Source organism: Triticum urartu, chromosome 7A, assembly GCF_056163025.1.
Source record: "Triticum urartu cultivar PI428250 chromosome 7A, HENAU_Tu73, whole genome shotgun sequence".
NCBI classification, from domain to species: Eukaryota; Viridiplantae; Streptophyta; class Magnoliopsida; order Poales; family Poaceae; genus Triticum; species Triticum urartu.
The window spans coordinates 43,835,876-43,860,073 of record NC_141879.1 but is presented as its reverse complement, the minus strand read 5'-3'; the positions used below and the strand labels follow the sequence as shown (position 1 = coordinate 43,860,073).

Here is a 24,198-nt window from a genome sequence, read left to right as displayed (position 1 = left end):
CTTCACATTTTTATCATGGGGCCCACTTAATTAGCAGGAGCGTTGGGTTTGTCGACCCGCGCTCCTACTACTATGTACCTGTAGCGTGGGGGTATTGACCAGTGCTACTGCTACTTAACAGTACCATGGGGCTCTTACCCAGCGCTACTGCTAAGCATCTACCTATAAGGTATTTTCTAGTAGTGGTTATTTGTTGAACTAAGTATGGTGAAGACTCTATTGATTCTATCTGAACCTTAGGATTATGATGGTTAGTTGTAATGGAATATTTGGTAAGTTTGGAAGTATGCTGTTGGTTGAAATGTAATGTGATGTTGTGAAATGAATTATGATGTTGTGAATTGAATTCTGTTGATCGTATGCATTGTGGTACAATGTGATCATATGCAATTCCGTTGATGAAACAAAATGTTGTAATACTGAGGCTAGGGTTTAGCTAATAGGGATGATGCCGTACTCGACGGTTACGGAGGGTCTATGGTTAACCTATAGGGTTGATGCTGTCGTTGACGGTTGCCGAGAATCTAGCATTAACCAATAGGTTAATGAAGGCATCAACCCTATTGGTTAACCCGAGCCCCTCGGCAACCATTGACGAAGGCATCAACTCTATTGATAACACCACAACAAGTTGACAGAGTTCACGTTCAACATCAAAATCATATCAACATTTTGATATCAGCACAACAAGTTGACAAAGATCACTGCATTAATAAGTTCAAGCATCATATTCAACAACCATTCAACATATATCAATTTCAACAACAACATCATATTCAATAACCATAACCTTTAGAGGGAAAATGAAATATTTGAGGAAGTTTTGGTTTTAGCAGATCTGTTAGAACACTCTTATTCCTTTAATAAAAAAAAATTCCTCTCAAATAGAACTTATAAAGTATCTGCTAGAAAAGCCCTTAGCTTGCAGTCTTTCAATGTAGCTGGACACTTTCTGCTCGAGAGGTTTTCCCAAGTTTTTAAACTTAGAACATAGCTGAAACAAAAAAGTTGCAATGTAGGTCGAGCTCCATGGTGCCCCTTATTTAGCCATCCATTTTTGCATCGGGATTCGTGCAGGTTCTTTTGTCTTTTGTTTTTCTTAAACAAAACAATATATAAATTTTAAATTTTGCAGGACAACAAAAGATTCTAACTACAATGTGGGAGAAAACTTCCATATTTTTTCATGCATCTTAAATACTTAAAATCACTTTTGTTTTTCACTAAACAAAAATCTCATTTTGTATGTTTATGTCGGATCAAAAAATATGAAAGGTTTTTCACAATTGAGATTCTAAAGTTTGTTTGACTTGCAAAGTTTGAAGTCCATATGTTGTTTCATTCTAGAGAAAGAAAAGAGAAACTTTCATATAGTAGGTTAGTTGGCTAGCATAGATCTGAAAGCAATGTTGGAGGGGCGAGGATAAGGGATGCCATGGAGCTCAGTCTATAGAAAATTGTAATTCATTGATTTGCGACCGCAAGTATGACTATGAAAGGCAGTATTAATTATTCAAGAAGCCAAAAACGCATAAGACATACAGTACATATATACATATGCACATGGGGCAGGCAGCTGTCACCTCTCCAAATTAAGCCCGACGTCAATCAACACAGATTTGCAATGGGATTTTTGGTTTTTGGAAAAACAGTAGAAACCAGTATAGGCTGGCTTGCTCGCATGAACGATGCATGTACAGTCCATCTTCATAGCCTTACGGCCAGCCGTCAGGCTCACATCAGTGACCGCCGCCGTGCTTGTGCCCGCGCTTGTGAAGGCGGTGCTCCATGGCCTCCTCGCGGTGGGTCACCTTGGCCTGGTACAGCTCCGCCTCGGCGGCGGCGACCTTGGCCTTGCCCCGCTCGTGCGCCAGCTCACGCTCGTCGTGTGACCTCGCCGTCGCCGCTTCTGTCTTCTCGGCTACCTTGGCCTGCGTGATCTTGGCCTTGGCCTTGGCCGCGCTTGCCGCGTCCTTCACCTTCTCCTTGGCGAGATTCATCTTGATATAGTATAGAGTTGCTACTAGCTTCTTCTAGTTGCTTTGCTTATGGTGGTGAGCGAGCGGGATTATATAGCCGCCGCACGATGCTCGCTGGCGGACAGGGACGGGGTGTCGGTGGGATGGATGTGGATCAACTGCAGTTGCGCCGTTGCTGAGTGGATGGATTGTTTAGGCTGGGTTCGATTCGATAGGGATTGTTTAGGCTGGGTGGCCACATGCGTCTTGATGTCGGCCAACTTTTATAACGAACTGAAGTCGGCCCCTGCATGGACTGAGCCGTGTCCACTCATTGTTCTGGACGAGAAATATCAGGATTCAGAACTAGTCAGCTAGATAAAAACGGTGAGGACATCTGCCTCCCTATTCACAGAAAAGCTCCTAGGCAAAGACAAAATAACAAAAAGCTCCTGGCGCCTATTCGGTGTCACCAAGCATTGCAATCCCCTTCATGGTCATAGCGCCGGTAAGAGCATCTACAACACACGGGCTCTCTTGCTAGTAACTTATAAATAGTCTATTATAGATGCCCTCAACTCGCCGGATTTTATTGTCGCCTAGCACTTTCTTCTATTTAGACCATAGCTGTTATCATTGATCAACGAAGCGCAAATATGTAAAGTAGTATATAGACAAAGGCGGCTGCTGTAAATCAGCCTGACATATTTCTTTTGGAAATCAGTTGGGTGGCGGGCCGTCGGATCCTTCCTCTCGCAACCGTTGGATCGATCAAACACATGTTGTGCCACAATGAAAGCAACCATGTGACGCGCCATGGAAGCAACACCACCGACTTGCAAGCATCAGCCGCATTCCATCGCTGGCAGAGCTGGGCGTTCGACAACAATGGCAGTGCGGCGATGTGTCATTGTAGTGCCAAAACAGGCGCAATGGTGCTCCAACGCAGCACCGGCGATGCTCAATTGCAGCGCCAACACTGGCGCGGCGGTGCTCCAACACAGCACTGGCGGCCTATCGTAGATCCAGCGATGCTCCATTGCAACGCCACACTGGCACGGCGGTGCTCCAACGCCGTGATGGTGACCATCGTTGCTCCGGCGATGCTTCAATGCAGCACAAACACCTGCATGGCATTGCTCGAACGCAGCTCCGACGATGCTTCATCGCAGCTGCATCGCAACACCGCCGGTGCAACAAACGGCGACCGCTGCGGCGAGGTGGGTTGGAGCACTAGAGCTGTTGCAACCCTGATGGTGCCCCCTTCTCAGCAAAAATCTTGTCGTCACCGCCTTCGTCCCCCGTAGCACAGTGGTGCCTCTTTGCAGCAGCAACACTCCACGTCGGATATGGGGTGAGAGAGGGCAGGAAGAGTGGAGCCGGCACGGGCATGGCAGGACACAGAGCGAGGCACCAACTCCGGCCTCCCTCTTCCTTCTGCGTTGCAGCACCGACACATGCGGTGGCCGTCATCGTTCCTCTCGGATCGCAGCAGCGGTGCACGGTTGTCGGAGTTCTCCCTCTCCCAGAGCGACGAAGAAAGAGATTCGAAAGGGGAAAACGGAGTAAGGAGAACGAGTGGAGGAGCATATCTGCCGCGGAAGAAATATGGTTGGGTGCGTGGAGGGGGGAGCGGTGGGCGGCGCACAGCGGTGCCTGTCGCGCGGAGGATGCGGTTTACGATGGAGAGAAATCAGTGGGTTGATTTTAATACTTCCTCATAGACAAAACTTAACTCAATCTGTTACTAATTATTCACGCCAAAATACATACATATGCACATGGGGCAGGCAGGCAGGTCTCACCTCTCCAAATTAAGCTGGACGTCCATCAACACACATTTTGACTGGGAGTAAAAGAAGGAAAAAGAGTTGGAAACAAGTACAGGCCGGCTTGCTAGCATGAACGATGCGTGCACGGTACATCTTTCTAGCCGGCGGCCGGCCGTCCGGCTCCTTTATGCACATCAGTGGCCAGCGCCGTGCTTGTGCCCGGTGCCGGCGCGCTTGTGGAGGCGGTGCTCCATGGCCTCCTCGCGGTGGGTCACCTTGGCCTGGTGCAGCTCGGCCTCGGCGGCGGCGACCTTGGCCTTGCCCCGCTCGTGCGCCAGCGCACGCTCGTCGTGCGACCTCGCCGTGGCCGCCTCGGTCTTCTCGGCCACCTTGGCCTGCGTGATCTTGGCCTTGGCCTTGGTCGCGCTCGCGGCGTCCTTCACCTTCTCCTTGGCGTGATTCATCTCGATATCGTAAGTATATTGATTTGGATCTGGCTACTTCTTCTTGCTTTGCTGTCCCTTCCCTGGTGCTCGAGCATGGTTTATATAGCCGGACCATTACGTTATGTCGACAAGGACGTGGTGTCGGTCGGATAGAGATGGATCAACTGCAGGCGCGCCGCTGCTCAGTGGATGGATTGTGTATTAGGCGATGATTCGTTAGGGACAGGACACAGAACCGTGGCCACATGCGTCTTGAAGTCGTCCACCTTTTAAAAATGAACTGAAGTCGGCCACCTGCCATCGACTAAACCGTGTCCACTCGTTTTCGGAAAATATCTAGATTTGTGCTACGGCTACTTTTCTTCCGGAAAATGATAAGTCCAAATAATTTCAGAACACTTAGGCCGTTGTATTAACTCGCATCTCATTTTTTGTTTCTTGACATAAATAAATAAATCAACTAATGAAAGATGTGTTTGCTTTCAATGACTTGAGACTATCAAACACGACATGCAGTGCTCAGTTCATTGTATGCAATGGTATTAATTAGTAAATAAATATTAAGTTATATTGTTTTTTTACTTTGCATTTGTCGAAGATGACTTATGCATCTGGATAGAGGAAGTACAACTAGTAGTACGAGACATGGAAACGGTTAGCGAATTCTCAACAAAAAGAAAAAGAAAACAGTGGGCAAGACTACTTTTGGACAGGCGGAGCCGACATTTTTTAGAATATACCGAGAATATGGTAATCAATATCCTTCCGCCGGAGCCACCGTCCACAGTAAGCATGTCCCGTCCCGTTCTATTGTAGTAGTTAGGTTTAGGGCTAGGGTTCATTTGCTTTAGGGTTAATTTGTTTGGAAGCATTAATTATTTTGGTAGGGTTAATTTTAGAATTTGTTTGCTACGGTTAATTTGATTACTATGGTTAATTTGTTTGGTAGTGTTAAATTTTAAATTTTAGAGTGACTTGTTAATTTTAGAATAATTTGTTATAGTAGTAATATGACTTGTTAATTTTAGAATGATTTGTTATAGTAGGAATATGACTTGTTAATTTTAGAATGAAATGTTAATTTCACTATGAATATGCAGTTACCTTCATTTTCTTATAGGGAATCATATACTAAGTGCCAATGTTTTGGCAAAACGGTTATTGATTTATGTTTTGCCAATTTTCTGGAACTTAATATATCCAATACTAAGCAAAGGTCGTGAAAAATATTCGTGGATCTTAAACTTTATATATCAACATGTTTGAGATCTCACATTGTTAGGTTCATTTGCATTTATTTTCTATAATTATTTTGCTAGAACACTAACTGAAGTATGTGATTCATATTGTGTTGTAGTACATATCTTAATTTGTTTTACATAGAAGCACGCTAGTAGAAAACATGGCATCAGTCCCTGTTCTAAAGGGCCTTTAGTCTCGGTTCTGCAATCAGGACAAAACGATCGGGACTAATGCCCATCACTTTTAGTCCCGGTTGGCTTACGAACCGGGACTAAAGGAGCTCCACGTGGCCGCTGTGGGGCGCCCAGACAGGAGGACTTTTAGTCCCGGTTGGTAACACCGACCGAGACTAAAAGGCAGCGACGCGTCCATAGATGCCAGGGTATTTTTTTGTTTTTTGAAAGGAGGGGTTTAGGGGTTTTCATATTGTGTTTCCTCCTTTTATTTTTGTGTTTACCCTTCAATTCATTTACATTTAGAATTTCATTTTTATTTAATGTCTTCCATTCAACTCGACGCTAGCTACTACACATAGCAATGAAGGAACCATTACACAAGATCGTCATGAACATATATAGAGAAGTGACCTCACTTTCTCCATGCTTGGTCGAACAACAAGTTTTCGTATATCTATACGACACTACTACATATATACAATATAACATCTCTTACGATCCCTGACATCATCTACCAAAATTGCATTGCAATTCCTGATGGTATTCTCCGTCTGTAGGTATGGCGTGGTCAACAAAGAATCCCACCAATTCCTCTTGAACTGCTCGTATGCGATCATGTGGTATGAGTTCATCCCGCATCTCCCAGATCTAATTTAAAGAAGGGGGTCAATACATATATATGAATGAAACTCAACACAATTGATGGTAATAAAATAAAATTGTGAATATTGTTTACGTACTTCAAATTGTTGGTCAGATAAGCCCCGCTCAAAGGTCGAGTGGCGAATGAACTCGCAAACGTAGTATTCACATAAATTATTCCCGGGTGCCTGCCACAAGTACTTTACGAGAATAGAGTTCAGTCAAACTGATAATCAAACATGATAATGGTATTGATGAAATTAGAATCAATGAGAGATGCACGGAACTAGCTAGTACTACTTACTTTAGGGTGTGTAAATCGCAACTCCTTCTTCAGACTCGGAACCATTCTGATGAACTTTTTCCAAACTCTTCCCAGCAAAGAAAATGATTACTTGATATCAGGAAATGAACGAAAGTTGCCGATATGGTGCGATAATGATTGAACTTACTTCTGGAGCATTTCACTCATGTCCGCCCACAACTTAGCCTCTTTACGTCTCGAGTCTAAGACAGTTACTACTCCCCCGTCAAGCTTAATGGATAGCAGAATAAAGTGAAAGCTACGCACGCATAACTCATCAGTTACACTTAACCTCGAGTAAGCGAAACTGAATATGCACAAGACAGTAACATTCACTTGAAGTTGTAAGGAAAGAGTATTTTCCTTTTGTTTTGATGTCGAAGGAACATGTCTAGCAAGTTTTCCTCAGCAACTTTGGCTCTCTTTTGTACCGTAAATGATTTACGGTATTTGGGCTAATGAACCCAATGTCATAGATTTGTCCTCTTTTGCATTCGGCAATCTTCAATCTGCATAATAAAGTGAGGATAATTATATATACATGCAATGAACGAGCTGAGCTAGAGACTTAATTAAAGAAATAATGCTTACAAACAGTAGCAAGTCACGAGAGTTTTGTCGATGGCATCTTGATTGAATAACTGAAATAATTCCACAAATTCAACGTACATCAGGTCGACTCCAAGGAAGTCATTCTCATCCTTAATTCCCAGCAAGATACTGTCAGTCCCATCCTTGCTGCAGGTTTCCAAGTACCAGTAATGCAATCTTCGCATCATCGTTGGTAGATGTGGGAGCTGATCAGGTTTGACGAGAGGCTTCCCGTGCTCGTATCTAAAGGGCGCTAGTACCTCAGCCATTTCAAACTATACATCATCGCCCACGTAATCACCAAGAGTGGTACCATCGCTAGCCCCGGATGATTAGTGATATCGGTAAACACCTTGAGCGGGGGGCACGATTGTTTCTCCTATTCTCCGAGCTGGAGAATTGTTTTCCCACTCCGTCTTGCAGCACTGCTAGTACTTCCCGACCACCGCGCTTCATCATATGTCTTTTCAATATAGCGGTCATAGTGTGATAGTGGCGGAGATGGTGGTGGTCACCTAAGGGCATCAAGAGAGCGCTTTTCTTTCACCGGATCTATTTTATCCTTTGGAGGTGGAGGTTCCCATTCAAAATGGGCCTTCACTTCGGCAGCCACGATGTCCTTGTTTTCCTCATCAGTCCTCTCATATGGTAACTTTGGAGGAGCCCTGAGGCTTGGACCAGCTCTGAATTTCTTCCTTGTTGTACTGCTAGCCGCCGGAGCGGCGATGCCTCTCTTCCGCCATTGCTGAGGCGGCGGAGGAGGTGGAGTCCGCTGATGCGGCGGAGACAGCTGAGGTGAAGGAGGATTCTGCAGAGGGGCCTCCTCCGTCGGAGTCCGCTGAGGCAGCGGAGATGGCTGACGCGCTGGAGATGACTGAGGTATCAGAGATAGTCGAGCTGGACTGTGAGGGGTCTGCTGAGGGGCCTCCTCCGGCTGAGTCTGTTGAGGCGGTGTCTAGTTTGGAAGCAAGATGTTTTCCTTTCTCCATAGACAGGTAGTCCTTAAGGCATTTTCTAGAAGAATCTCCCCTTCACCTTTAGGGTAGTCAAGCTCCAACCCTTCAACTATGTCCATTGTTTCATCCACCCAAACAATAGCAAAGGCATGTGGAATCGGACGGCAATGGAAAGTTCCCTTAGGTCGAGGAGGTAAGACATAGCCGACCGTCTCCTTGAAGGTCAGGTTATGGCATTTCGCCATTAGCACACAATGTTCATTCTCCGTGATACCATCTATGGGGTAGCGAGGAGCCGTGATATTAGGCTGAACGAGCTCCGTGGATGCCACACTACTTTTCTGCTGAGATGGTGGGGTAGCTTCATGACCGGCAGTATGGAATGAAGGATCTTCATGCCGCTGAGATGGTGGGCCGTTAGCTCGCTGGCTCTCAAGTTCCTCTAGTTCCGCTAATCTTTTTTCCATCTCCTGCATTTGGTCTGCTTCCTCTTTCTTCTTTCTCCCTCGGCCTCTATAAGTGGCACTGCTCCGGAAACCCATACTTCCAGGGAATGGAGCCTGATGTGCCTCGTGTTCATCCAGGGTGTTCAGGATTCCCAAGGGCCATTGGCAACTTGTCCTTCTCTCTGTCGGGATGGAACCTCCCTCTCCCGCACATCCTAGATTGCTTCCCGAATATTTTGACCGGTGTCTCAAGTTGAGCTTTCGTGTAAACACATTTCCCTGTTTGCGGGTCCAAAGTTCCCCCAACCGCGAAGAACCAAGTCCTTGACTGATCGGGCCAGTTCAATGTCTCTGGTTGGACCCCTTTAGCAAGAAGGTCGTTCTCAGCTTTGTCCCACATAGGCTGGGCTTTGCCGTAGCCACCTCACCCTGTAACATGGTGACACTACCTCTTTGCAACATTTAGCTTATTTGTCTCTCAACTTTTCTTAGCTTTCTCCGATTTCTTGTACGCCACAAATGCGGACCAGTGATCTTTTATCTTCACATATTGACCGGTGAATTATGGACTCTCGTCTTTGTCGACAAACTTGTTCAATTTTTTCTCCCAGTTCTTGAATAGTTCTGCCATCTTCTTAAGAGCCCACGACTTGACTTGTCGCTGTATAATTGGGTTATTTGGATCCACCTCTGGCGGTACGCTGAAATTTGTCATCAGCGAGTTCCAAAGCTCATCATTCTGTCTATCGTTGACATAAGAAACTTCAGGGTCCTTCTTCTTATTCCATTCTTGGATGCTGATCAACCGGGATGCTGTCCCTAACAACAACTCTGCACTGATGTACAAATTTGTATTTGGTCCGCTTGGGAGCAATCGGTTCGCCATCTAGAGTGATTACTTTGATCGTGAACCTTTCATCAGTGCCCATCCTTTTCTTCGGGCCTCGTCTCCTTACAGAAGTTTGGCTCGATGCGGAGGGCTAAAAGAAGAAAGAAGCTTTAATATATGCACATACCAAACAATTAATGCATATATATATATCCTCGCCGGACTTTGCAACAATTAAGGCTCCAACACTGGCGGAGCTGTCATGATCTCCTCCCTCCTCCATTCGATCACCGGAGCCGTCATGATCTCCTCCCTCCTCCATTCGATCACCAGAGCCGTCACCCTCTCTTTCCTTGCCATTTGTGTAGTTGAGAAACGAAAAGGTGATATCACCTTCTTCGCGGATTATATCCCCCAACAACTCATCTTTTCCTAAGTCTCTGTCCATACTTTTTGCAAATATTACAACATAGAAATTATATACAACCATGAGAGATGGATTAGTGGCAAACATAGACCTAATCAAAACAAGGAATCGTATGCATATGAGCAATGGATTAGTGGCAAACATCATGCAAAATTGACAAGTTTTATAACAGTCAGTTTCAGACGATCGTCGAGCACTCGATCACCCCCCTCATGTCTGATGAGTCGTCCTATCTTTGGAGAGAGGATACTTTGCGAACCGCCTCAAAATCAAAGTTATCGGGGTTATGTTTTAATGACCCCCCTCATGTCGAAGTTATCGGGGTTATGCTTTAATGACCCCCCCTCATGTCGAAGTTATCGGGGTTATGTTTTAGCGACCCCCCTCTCATGTTTTCATATGCCTCAAAATCAAAGTTATATATCGGGGTTATGTTTGCCACAACTTTGCCATATAAGGTCAAAAGCTCTAAATTTCATAACTTTGCCACAACAAAAATTTCTTCAATGAACATCAAAATGAACTCTAAATAAACTCTAAAGACAAAATTATCATCCATCCATCTAAACATATCTATCTATCCATCTAACATCTCATACATATTTGATGCAACAAACATAACATGGCATGGCAGAAACATAGCAATGACAACATGAACTCTAATGCAAAAAAACTGTTCTTTGATTTGCAAAGGAGCTATATTCTCGCCAATTCTTTTGCACCCACAAAAATTACTCCATCTATTTGACAACACCCACAACCCATTCCACCAAAAACATTTGGTTCCATAGTTCAAAATTTTCAAATTTCATTCAGTTCAAATTTGGACCAGATTCAAACTCCATGGTCAAAGTACAATTTAAATTGCTCCAATTTTTTTGAAACTTTGCCAGACTCTCTTTTGTGCATCAACACCTCACAACAAGAATTCACAAAAGTTCCTAAAATTCCTAGAGCCCTCTAGCATTTCATCATACACTTGATGTGCACTGTTTACTACAGTCAAAATTTTTAGTAAATTCAGAATAGTTTTTATTAGGATGACCACTTTAGAGCATGCTTTAGATATGCTATAGGAGTCCTACATGGCAACAAAAGGTATGGAAAGAATTTACTAGTTACCCTTAACAAAACATCCTTACTGAACATGTTCATTTGAGCTACAGATTTGAGGCTAGCATCAAGGCAAAATACAAAGTTATATAACAACATTTTCTAGACTTGGTGAAATTTAGCATATGCATTATGGTAAGTGCTGGCAGCAGCTCGGAGGAGGAGAGGTTCACTAGCAGGATGGCTCGTCGGGGCGGGCTGGCGGGACAACGCGTGGGGGAGGGGGGGGCTCGGCAACGGCGTCGGGCAGCACTTGGGGACGGCAACGAGGAGCGGGCTCGGGGAGGAGGGCGAGGAGGTCTAGTGACGAGGACGACGGGGAGGTCTGGCGACGAGGAGCAGGCTTGGGGACAGCTCGGAGGCGACGGAGAGCTCGGGCAACCTGGCGGTGTCGACGTGGTCTTCAGTGTCGTCGGGGGAACTGCAGATGGCTTTTGGAAATTTTCCTAAGTGCTGCTTATATACAGAGACCTTTAGTCCCGGTTGGTGGCTCCAACCAGGACTAAAGGCCCCGCTTTAGTCCCGGTTCGAGCCACCAACCGGGACTAAAGGTCTGGCACAGTGGTGTCGAAAGTTCAGTACCACCTCGCTAGTTGAGAGGTGCCCACACTGGTTTATAAGCCCCACTGCGGCTAAGTTGTCGAACTCCCATTAATGCAGACAGTACATGCCTAACCTTTGTCTCTGCCCTGTTGGGCCTGCTTGCCACGCGGGCCTGAATCCTGGCCCATGTACATATGGGTTTCTAGTCTTATGCCGGCCGTGGTGGCCTAGTAGGAGACATTTTTTAATTCTTATGTTATTTTAGTTTGCTATTAAAGTTTTAACAAAAATACTTTATGAAAATTCTTTTTCCTATTAAAGTTTTAACAAAAAAATACTTTGATAATTTTAGTTGTATAAATTTTATATAATTTTAAGTTAATATTGTTTTGATAATAACTAGAGGTTTATAAAAGCTTTTTAGTTAATTCTTTTTGCTATTGAAGAATATTATATTTTTTTAGTAGACTATTTTTGCTATTAGAGTTTTATAAAAGCTTTTTAGATCATTCTTTTTTGCTATTAGTTCATTCTTTGAGCTAAATGACCCTGAAATTTAAAAGCACTACAAATGAACTCTGAAAAGGTTGAAACTTGGCATGGTATCATAATTTCACCCATATAGCATGTGCTAAAAAGTTGAGAGGGTTATGGGAAAAACTGGATGTACTTCGTGTACAAACAAGACAATCTCTTTCGAAGTATCAGGGTTTCGGACGAAAACTCATCTATTACAAAAGGGATTTCAATATTTTAACATATTTTAACTCCAGACTTTTTGTGCGTTCAAAATGCACCGTTCAAAGGCACATCATCAATTATCAACTCTTTCTGACTTCATTTGCTATTATTCAAGCATTTAATGATTTATTTTGAACTAAATGACCCTGAAATTATCAACTCTTTCTGACTTCATTTGCTATTTTTCAAGCATTTAATGATTTATTTTGAACTAAATGACCCTGAAATTTCCCTACTAGGGAAAACCCTAGTAGTAGCGCGGGTTTTGAGGCTATCAGCAGCGCGGGCAGCCGCGCTACTACTATGGTGCTACAGCTAACTGTTAGTAGTAGCGCGGTCTGTACCCGCGCTACTAATACTGACTATAACATCATCGCTTTTCCAGAACCCGCTACTATTAGTTAGCTGTAGCGCTTTCCTAGCCCCGCGCTACTACTATATCTTTCATCATTTCCCCCCGCTTCCTACCCCGTTTCAATTTCAATGAACTGCAATTTCCAGATACTAGGTACTACTAGATATCCATTTCATAAAGCATTATAGGTATTGGGTAGTATTCCCTCCGTTCCAAATTACTCATCGTGGTTTTAGTTCAAATTTGAACTAAAACCACGATGAGTAATTTGGAACAGAGGGAGTACTAGATAACAATTCCATATATAGTCAACATGCATCCTCAAAAGGTGATATCGACGACGATCATCATATGTAGTTCTAGATGATATAGCCACACACACATATGTAGTTCTAGATGATATCAACGACGATCATCATCCGCAAGCCTGGGCAGTGGGTGTTCCTGATAGTAATTAGGATGACCTGTCCAACACGAAGATTCTTGCCAACGAGGAATCTCTTTCACCCAACCGAGTTTAAGTGTGTGTGACCGTCCGTGTCCATGCGGTAAGTACAGGTGGTGACGGAGTCCCTTGCAGTAAGGCATAGTCCAGCTGAGCCTTCTTCATCAGGCTCGATACCACAACTCATAGATGGGCTCTTTGGCAATTTCTGAATAAGAAAAACATATCAATTAATAAATAGCCTCGCACATACTTTTGCAAATATATTTCTATTAAGTATAGATTTCTACACTATCAAAAGACACAGTATTACACATTTGTACTAAGCATGAATTCTACTAATAAGTATATATGGATTATCTACACTATTAATAGTTCCTTGGATTCTACACTAATAAGTATGTGATTGGACTCTACACTAAAGCATATCATCGACTAGATTCCACACAGCATATCATTGGACTCTACACAAAGCATATCATCGGTAATTTGCATTTGTAAGTATAACGTACCATATCATGCCGATCGACCATGGTACTTGTCAGGCGGGTCACGAATGGCACCCCGACAAAGTCATCATGTGGCGGAATTATGTCCCATAGGTTGCACACCTCCTCCTCGCTCAGCCTCATTCTTTGAGCTACGATGGCTTCATGAAGTGGGTCCTCATCATCTTCATCGAGTGGGTCCTCATTATCTTCATCATCTTCATCATCTTCGTCATCTTCATCATATTCCACCAGGTTGATATAAATGACAGCCAACTTGGGTCTTTCTGCTCTGAAGGAGAAGTTGATCAACTCACCACCAGTAAGACGCATGCGGGCGAGGAAACGAGCCCATCCATCTCCTCCAATCTGTGACATATTGTGTCCTTTCTCAACCTCCATAGTGTACGCCCCCCCAGGAGCCTCAAATGTCACAGTGTCTCCTGTTAGCTTATTGAATTTCAACCTCACATTGCATGGGACGATCTGTGTAAAAAAAGCAAAATGACACAATGCAGTAATGCCAACACTAAAAATAAAATAGTTGTTACATTTCATATAATTCCTACCGCCGCATGACAAAAACTCGGCTGGAAGTAGATGCCGAACAGCTTGCCAGTTGCAAGGCTGCTGGCGCACCTTGACTTGCACAGTTGACATGGTGGTGGTGGTGGTGGCGCCATTTTCCTAAAGCAATATGAGCAAAGGATTAACGATCCACTTCACAAGAAACAAAAATAGTAGCATGTGATATTTTTGGTTCTTCTTCAGTTATATTTTCATAGTGGAAACGATCCCAAAAAGTAAACAACAAGCTCTCAATTAACTTACTAACATCTTCTATAATAGAACCAACAACTAGCAGGCAAATGCCAAATCAGCCAACAAGATTCACAGCCAACAAGTTCTCAATTAGCTTACTAACACCTTCTAGAATATCTCTAGATGAAGAGATTCTTCCGTGAGAAGCAATTTGATGGGCAATTATAATCCTAACATCTAGTAACATATAAGATGACAAGGTATCACCTACGAAAGCATTTCAGTGGCAGCTATTGCCGAAAAAACTATTTGGCCCCTACCAAAGGTATAATCCTAAGATCTGTAATAAGTTATCTACCAAATCAAGGTACCACCTACCAAGACACATTTCATCTAATTTGGCCCCTATTTCCTAAGATAACTGATTAAAAAGACAAGTGGCAAATTTAATTGGGATTAACTTAGCACTTGCAAACTAAATACTTGTACCACCTACCAAAGAAATTCAACTAAATTGGCACCTACATTTTGCAAAAAATAACTTATTATAGGAAAACAAAAGCATCTAGTTATCCATATGAAATTGGTAAGCCCTCGCTGCATCTAGGTAGGGCAGCCCTCGGGGGGTGCTGACGAGGAGGAGGGGGGTGGCATGGTGACCTCGGTCAGGGGTGCTGATGAGGGGAAGGCCGATGACTTTCCTACGAGAGGGGGCGACGACAGCGGCCGATGAGGGGATCAAGGGCGGTTGGCCAAAGGTGCCCGGCCAGAGCTCGCGGGCGGTAATAGAGTGGGCGGTGAGAGGGTGGAGGAGCAGCAGAGGGGCGGCGAGAGGGGGGAGGAGCATTACCTGCGGCGGCGGTGGTAGTGGCGCGTGGCGGCGAAGGAGAAACCCTAACCGCAGCTGCCGGCGTCGGGCGGAGGGGGATGATTTGAGAGATGAGCGTGCAGGGGGGGGGGGCAGGCCGCGTGTTTTGTTTTGCTATAGCAGTAGCGCGGGTACAGGGAGCGCGCTACTGCTAAGCCCAATATCAGTAGCGCTTTGTCCTGAAAAAACGCTACTGCTAAGGCTAAGCATGTAAAAACATCAAAAATATACATTGGTCATCATTGATCTTTTTGTGTAGAATGTAAATAGTCAACATGAATCCTCACCGTACCTGTATAGGGACAGGTGAAGATTCATATTGCAGCCACAAATCCTACACATACAGTTCAATGAAGACCAAGTGCTCGAGATAGTTTGAGAAGTAACATATTTAAGGTGGTAAACACCTTGTTCGCTTAGCAGTATGGGACTAAACTTAATTAGTTGCAAGAGGGGATGATACTTAGTAGCAGCGAGTTTTAAAGAAAAATGCTGCTACTAAGCACTTTAGCAGTAGCGCGTCCAGGAGAAGGGCGCTACTACTATATCTAGCCTGGAGGCAACACCGTGGCAATTGTAGTAGTAGCGCTCGTTTCACCTAGATCGCTACTTCTACTGGGCTATTAGTAGTGCGATCTTCTGAAGCTCGCTACTGCTAATTAGCAATAGCGTTTGTTTTTAAACCTTGTTGCTGCTAAGATTCTGTGTATAAGGTTTTCCCTAGTAGTGTTTCAAAGCACTACAAATGAACTCTGAAAAGGTTTAAACTTGGCATGGTACCATAATTTCACCCACATAGCATGTCCTAAAAAGTTCAGAGGGTTACGGAAAAAACTGGATGCACTTCGTGTACAAACTGGACAATCTCTTTCGAAGTATCAGGGTTTCAGACGAAAACTCATCTGCTACAAAGGGATTTCATTTTTTAACTTATTTTAACTCCAGACTTTTTGTGCTTTCAAAATGCACCATTCAAAGTCACATAATCAATTTTCAACCCTTTTGTGACTCCAGTTGCTATTTTTCATGCATTTAATGATTTATTTTGAGCTAAATGACCCTGAAATTGACAAGCACCACAAATGAACTCTGAAATGGTTGAAACTTGGCATGGTATCATAATTTTACCCACATAGCATGTGAAAGTTTAGAGGTTTACGGGAAAAACTGGATGCATGATACATCTCCAACGTATCTATAATTTTTGATTGTTCCATGCTATTATATTATCTGTTTTGGATGTTTATGGGCTTTATTATACACTTTTATGTTATTTTTGGGACTAACCTATTAACCCAGAGCCTAGTGCCATTTTCTGTTTTTTCCTTGTTTTAGAGTATCGCAGAAAAGGAAAATCAAACGGAGTCCAATTGACCTGAAACTTCACGGAACTTATTTTTGGACCAGAAGAAGCCCACGGAGTATCAAAGATGGACCAGGAGAGTCCCGGGCTGCCCACGAGGGTGGGGGGCGCGCCCACCCCTGGGCATGCCCCCTGCCTCGTGGACAGCCCGGAGATCCACCGACGTACTTCTTCCTCCCATATATACCCATATACCCTAAAAACATCGGGGAGCACAATAGATCGGGAGTTCCGCCGCCAGAAGCCTCGGTAGCCACCGAAAACCAATCTAGACCCGTTCCGGCAACCTGCTGGAGGGGGAATCCCTCTCCGGTGGCCATCTTCATCATCCCGACGCTCTCCATGATGAGGAGGGAGTAGTTCTCCCTCAGGGGTGAGGGTATGTACCAGTAGCTATGTGTTTGATCTCTCTCTCTCTCTCTCTCGTGTTCTTGAGGTGGTACGATCTTGATGTATCGCGAGCTTTGCTATTATAGTTGGATCTTATGATGTTTCTCCCCCCTCTACTCTCTTGTAATGGATTGAGTTTTCCCTTTGAAGTTATCTTATCGGATTGAGTCTTTAAGGATTGGGACAATTACATTTCAGCCCTTAGTTGTGTCACACCCGTTTGTTTTGCCCCTAAATTCAAAAAACCCTAAGTCTTGCCCAACCCTGTTTGCTGCACTTATGTTTTTGCCCTTCCGTCACGGCTCCGCCTGGTCAGCGCCGTTTGACCATAACCAGCGGCCGTTTATGGACATTTTTGCCCCTGGGCTGGTTGCCCTTATTACTTCCTCCTCGTTCAGCTGAAGTGAAAAAAAGAGCGACCGCGCGGCAAAAGCAGAGGAGGAGAAGTGGGAGGAGGCCTGTCCTCATAACTACAGGCTTGTCCTCATCATCATCTTCAAAATGTTCCATGTCCTGTTCCTCCTGCTTCTCATCATCATCAGTGTCAGAAAATTCTGCTGGTATATAATCCTCATCTGCTGCATCTTCCTGGTTATTGTGTTGGACATAGCCAGGATACAGTTTCACATCCTCTTCATCAGACAATATTGCCTCATCAGGCATAGCTTCCTCCACAACATGATCAGCCACTTTCTCTGGCTGTGCTTGGCTTTGACTGCAAGAAGGATCAGAATTGACTCTAGCAATTGGAGTTCTAGGTGGCTGACAAGCAGTACTGCCTGCTCTTGTGCTTGACCTGCGTTGTACACCTGAACCCCTTGAACCCCTTGAACCTGATGGCCTAGAAGACATGCTTTCTGCTCTAGTTCTCTGAATAACTTTAACTTCAAAGTTACATGACATGGTTCGTGCATTTCTTCCAAACATCACTGCTAACTCATCATCATACTGCACAGGGACCCAATTAACTTTCTCACTATCCCAGTACCTGAACTCTACTGCATCAAGCACACCCCAGGGATACTAGGAAGAGATTGCATTTCTAAATTCATTAAAACTACTATTGTTGTCCACCACTATTGGGAAATTAAAGCCACATCCTTGTTGCTTTGTGCCGACAGAACCTAATACAGTTGTCTTCATTCTTATAGACAGAGAAAATGCTCTTGTGGGATCCATCCTATTATGCAAACAGGGCATAAATCAACACACAATAACAAGAAAAAACTACCTACATCATGTAGATCCAGTGTAAAATAGCTTACTCCACCAGATCCAAAGGAGAGAGGAAGGGAAGGAGGGAGAGAGCCCCTACTCGACCAAATCCAGGGGGAGAGAGACAGCTAGGGAGAGAGGGAGGGAGTACCCCGATGGAATCTGGCATGCCCGCATGGATCCCTTGTCGCCGCCGCCACCGCTGTCCATTGGGTGGGAGGAGCATCGATGGCCCGGCCGCTCGCCAAGGTCGCCGCCACCACCGGTGCATTCCCCGCTGTCCATCAGGTGGGAGGAGAATCGATGGCACCACTGCTCGCCAAGGTCGCCGTCGCTCAGAACTAGGGTTCGTTGAGTGAGATAGAGTGAGATGGGGAATGAGAGTGAGGCAGGACCCACCTGTAAGAGCAAGCTAAGGGCAAGCTGTGTCCATAAACGGCCGCTGGTTATGGTCAAACGGCACTGACCAGGCGGAGCCGTGACGGGAGGGCAAAAACATAAGTGCAGCAAACGGGGTTGGGCAAGACTGAGGGTTTTTTGAATTTAGGGGCAAAACAAACGGGTGTGACACAACTAGTGGCATGGATGTAATTGTCCCTTAAGGATTTGAGAACACTTGATGTATGTCTTGCGTGGGATACCCGTGATGACAATGGGGTATTCTATTGATCCACTTGATGTATGTTTTGGTGATCAACTTGCGGGTTCCGTGACCTTGGGAATCTATGCATAGGGGTTGGCACACGTTTTCATCTTGACTCTGCGGTAGAATCTTTGGGGAACCCTTTGAAGTTCTTTGTGTTGGTTTGAATAGATGAATCTGAGATTGTGTGATGCATATCGTATAATAATACCCACGGATACTTGAGGTGACATTGGAGTATCTAGGTGACATTAGGGTTTTGGTTGATTTGTGTCTTAAGGTGTTATACTAGTACGAACTCTATGATAGATCGAATGGAAAGAATAGCTTCATGTTATTTTACTACGGACTCTTGAATAGATCAATCAGAAATGATAACTTTGAGGTGGTTTCGTACCCAACCATAATCTCTTCCTTCGTTCTCCGCTATTAGTGACTTTGGAGTGACTCTTTGTTGCATGTTCAGGGATAGTTATGTGATCCAATTATGTTATTATTGTTGAGAGAACTTGCACTAGTGAAAGTATGAACCCTAGGCCTTGTTTCAACGCATTGCAATACCGTTTACGCTCACTTTTATCATTAGTTACCTTGCTGTTTTTATATTTTCAGATTACAAAAACATGTATCTACCATCCATATACCACTTGTATCACCATCTCTTCGCCGAACTAGTGCACCTATACAATTTACCATTGTATTGGGTGTGTTAGGGACACAAGAGACTCTTTGTTATTTGGTTGTAGGGTTGCTTGAGAGAGAGCATCTTCATCCTACGCCTCCTACGGATTGATAAACCTTAGGTCATCCACTTGAGGGAAATTTGCTACTGTCCTACAAACCTCTGCAGTTGGAGGCCCAACAACGTCTACAAGAAGGTTGTGTAGTAGACATAAAGCTCTTTTCTGGCGCCGTTGCCGGGGAGGTTAGCGCTTGAAGGTATATCTTTAGATCTTGCAATCAAATATTTTTGTTTGTTGTTTTATCCCTAGTTTAGTTTATAAAAGAAATGGAATTGAGTTTGCCTCATACGCTTCATCTTTTTAATATCTTTCGTGAGTATGATGGAAAGGAAAATTGTGCCAAAGTGTTAGAAGAAGAATGCATTAAAATGTTTGGCACTAAATATTTGAATGATGAGCATGATTGCAATGTTGTTAGTATGAATTCCTTGAATATCCATGATGCTAATGATATGCAAAGCCAGAAGCTTGGGGAAGCTATGTTTGATGAAGATGATATTTTTTGTCCCCCAAGTTTCGATGAGAAAATTTATTATGATGAAATCATGCCTCCTATTTATGATGATTATATTGATGAAAGTGGATTTGGAGACGTCATGACTTTATTTTGTGATGAATCCACTATTTCGGAAGAGGTTCCAATTGATTATGAGAACAAAGTTGCTATCTATGATGATTATTGTGATGACTTGTATGCTATAAAGAATAATGATATCCATGAAACTTGTCATCATGATTTTAGTTTTCAATTGGATTATGCCTCACATGATAATTATTTTGTTGAGTTTGCTCCCATTATTATTCATGAGAAGAATTTTGCTTGTGTGGAGAGTAATGAAATTTCTATGCTTGTAGATCATGAAAATAATGCTTTAGGTGCTGGTTATATTGTTGAATTCATTCATGATGCTACTGAAAATTATTATGAGGGAGGAACATATGCATGCAGGAATTGCAATAATATCAAGTTTCCTCTCTGTGTGTTGAAAATCTTGAAGTTATGCTTGTTTTGCCCTCCTATGCTAGTTGATTATTGTTCCCATAAGTTGTTTGCTCACAAAATCACTATGCATAGGAAGAGGGTTAGACTTAAATGTGCTAGTCATATTCTTCATGATGCTCTCTTTATGTTTCAATTCTTATCCTTTATGTGAGCATCGTTGAAATCATCATGCCTATCTAGGGGCGTTAAACGTTAACGCTTGTTGGGAGGCAACCCAATTTTATTCTTGTTCTTTGCTTTTTGCTCCTGTTTAGTAATAAATAATTCATATAGCCTCTGTTTATATGTGGTTTTATGCTTTCAATTAGTTATTGTGCCAAGTAGAACCTTTGGGAAGACTTGGGGAAAGTCTTTGCGATCATGCTGTAAAAAATAGAAACTTTAGCGCTCACGAGAATTGCTGCCATTTTTTTATTGGAAAGTGCTATTTAGTTAATTATTTTTGAAGATGATTAATATATAAATTCCTCACGTCCATAAAATTATTTGAGAATTTTATGAGTTCCATAAGTATACATTTGATCCAGATTACTATAGACTGTTCTGTTTTTGACAGATTTTGTTTTCTATGTGTTGTTCGCTTATTTTGATGAATCTATGAGTAGTATCGGAGGGTATGAACCATATATGAGTTGGAATACAGTAGATATTACACCAATATGAATTTAGAATGAGTTCATTGCAGTACCTAAGTGGTGATTTATTTTCTTATACTAACGGAGCTTACGAGTTTTCTGTTAAGTTTTTGTGTTGTGAAGTTTTCAAGTTTTGGGTTAAGTTTTGAGGGATTATGGAACAAGAAGTGGCAAGAGCCTAATCTTGGGGATTCCCAAGGCACCCCAATGTAATATTCAAGGACAACCAAGAGCCTAAGCTTGGGGATGCCCCGGAAGGCATCCCCTCTTTCGTCTTCATTCATCGGTAACTTTACTTGGAGCTATATTTTTATTTACCACATGATATGTGTTTTGCTTGGAGCGTCATTTTATTTTATCTTGTTTTGCTTTCTGTTTAAATAAAATACCAAGATCTGAAATTCTTAAATGTTAGAGAGTCTTCACATAGTTGCATAATTATTTGACTAATTGATCTTCACTTATATCTTTCGGAGTAGTTTGTCGTTTGCTCTAGTGCTTCACTTATATCTTTTAGAGCACGACGGTAGTTTTATTTTGAAGAAATAGATGAAATCTCGTGCTTCACTTATATTATTTTTAGAGTCCTAAACTGTATGGTAATTTGCTTTGGTTATGAATTTAGTCCTAATATGATGGGCATCCAAGATGGGTATAATAAAAACTATCATATAAAGTGTTGGGTTTCGTAGTAATTTCAAAAAAATTTCCTACGCACACGCAAGATCATGTGATGCATAGCAACGAGAGGGGAGAGTGCTGTCTACGTACCCACGCAGACCGACTGTGGAAGCGATGACACAACGTAGAGGAAGTAGTCGTACGTCTTCACGATCCAACCGATCAAGTACCGAAACTACGACACCTCCGAGTTCGAGCACACGTTCAGCTCAATGATGATCCCCGGACTCCGATCCAGCAAAGTGTCGGGGAAGAGTTCCGTCAGCACGACGGCGTGGTGACAATCTTGATGCACTACAGCAGCAGGGCTTCGCCTAAACTCCGCTACAGTATTATCGAGGAATATGGTGGCTGGGGGCACCGCACACGGCTAAGGAATAGATCACGTGGATCAACTTGTGTCTTCTAGGGTGCCTCTACCTCAGTATATAAAGGACCAAAGGGGGGGGGAGGCTGGCCGGCCACAAGGGGTGCGCCAGGAGAGTCCTACTCCCTCTGGGAGTAGGATTCCCCCCCAATCCTAGTTGGAATAGGATTCGCGAAGGGGGAAAAGAGAGAGAGGGGGCCGGCCACCTCTCCTAGTCCTAATAAGACTAGGGGAAGGGGGAGGCGTGCAGCCCATGTAGGGCTGCCTCTTCTCTTTTCCACTAAGGCCCATCATGGCTCATTTAGCTCCCGGGGGTTCCGGTAACCTTCTCGGTACTCCGGTAAAATCCCGATTTCACCCGGAACACTTCCGATATGCAAACATAGGCTTCCAATATATCAATCTTTACGTCTCGACCATTTCGAGACTCCTCATCATGTCCCCGATCTCATCCGGGACTCCGAACTCCTTCGGTACATCAAAACTCATAAACTCATAATATAACTGTCATCGAAACCTTAAGCGTGCGGACCCTACGGGTTCGAGAACAATGTAGACATGACCGAGACACGTCTCCGGTCAATAACCAATAGCGGGACCTGGATGCCCATATTGGCTCCTACATATTCTACGAAGATCTTTATCGGTCAGACCGCATAAAAACATACGTCGTTCCCTTTGTCATCGGTATGTTACTTGCCCGAGATTCGATCGTTGGTATTCGAATACCTAGTTCAATCTCGTTGCCGGCAAGTCTCTTTACTCGTTCCGTAATACATCATCTCACAACTAACATATTAGTTGTAATGCTTGCAAGGCTTATGTGATGTGCATTACCGAGAGGGCCCAGAGATACCTCTCCGACAATCGGAGTGACAAATCCTAATCTCGAAATACGCCAACCCAACATCTACTTTTGGAGACACCTGTAATGCTCCTTTATAATCACCCAGTTACGTTGTGACGTTTGGTAGCACCCAAAGTGTTCCTCCGGCAAACGGGAGTTGCATAATCTCATAGTCATAGGAACATGTATAAGTCATGAAGAAAGCAATAGCAACATACTAAACGATCGGGTGCTAAGCTAATGGAATGGGTCATGTCAATCAGATCATTCAACTAATGATGTGATCCCGTTAATCAAATAACAACTCCTTTGTCTATGGTTAGGAAACATAACCATCTTTGATTAACGAGCTAGTCAAGTAGAGGCATACTAGTGACACTCTGTTTGTCTATGTATTCACACATGTATTATGTTTCCGGTTAATACAATTCTAGCATGAATAATAAACATTTATCATGAAATAAGGAAATAAATAATAACTTTATTATTGCCTCTAGGGCATATTTCCTTCAGTCTCCCACTTGCACTAGAGTCAATAATCTAGATCACATCACTATGTGATTAACATCGATAGTTCACATCATCATGTGATTAACCCCCATAGTTCACATCGCCATGTGATCAACACCCAAAGGGTTTACTAGATTCGGTAATCTAGTTCACATCGCTATGCGATTAAAACCCAAAGAGTACTAAGGTGTGATCATGTTTTGCTTGTGAGAGAATCTTAGTCAACGGTCTTTCACATTCATATCCGTTATGTATTTTGCAATTTTCTATGTCTACAATGCTCTGCACGGAGCTACTCTAGCTAATTGCTCCCACTTTCAATATGTATCTAGATCGAGACTTAGAGTCATCCAGATCAGTGTCAAAACTTGCATCGACGTAACCCTTTACGGCGAACCTTTTTGTCACGTCCATAATCGAGAAACATATCCTTATTTCACTAAGGATAATTCTGACCGCTGTCCAGTGATCTACTCCTAGATCACTATTGTACTCCCTTGCCAAATCAGTGCAGGGTACACAATAGATCTGGTATACAGCATGACATACTTTATAGAACCTATGGCCAAGGCATAGGGAATGACTTTCATTCTCTTTCTATCTTCTGCCGTGGTCGGGCTTTGAGTCTTACTCAACTTCACACCTTGTAATACAGGAAAGAACTCTTTCTTTGACTGCTCCATTTTGAACTACTTCA

General features: G+C 43.4%; 2 protein-coding genes across 2 annotated transcripts; both read right to left on the bottom strand.

Moving 5' to 3' along the window:
- Positions 1–1,487: 1,487 nt before the first annotated feature.
- LOC125523250 (uncharacterized) lies at positions 1,488–2,056 on the bottom strand. Its single transcript, XM_048688300.2, has one exon. It carries the CDS (start codon positions 1,998–2,000, stop codon positions 1,740–1,742), a length of 261 nt encoding a protein of 86 aa, XP_048544257.1. The 5' UTR covers positions 2,001–2,056; the 3' UTR covers positions 1,488–1,739.
- A 1,623-nt stretch (positions 2,057–3,679) lies between these two features.
- LOC125521151 (uncharacterized) lies at positions 3,680–4,263 on the bottom strand. The gene has a single exon (XM_048686199.1). The coding sequence runs from the start codon at positions 4,192–4,194 to the stop codon at positions 3,925–3,927; it is 270 nt and encodes an 89-aa protein (XP_048542156.1). The 5' UTR covers positions 4,195–4,263; the 3' UTR covers positions 3,680–3,924.
- Between the last annotated feature and the right edge of the window lie 19,935 nt (positions 4,264–24,198).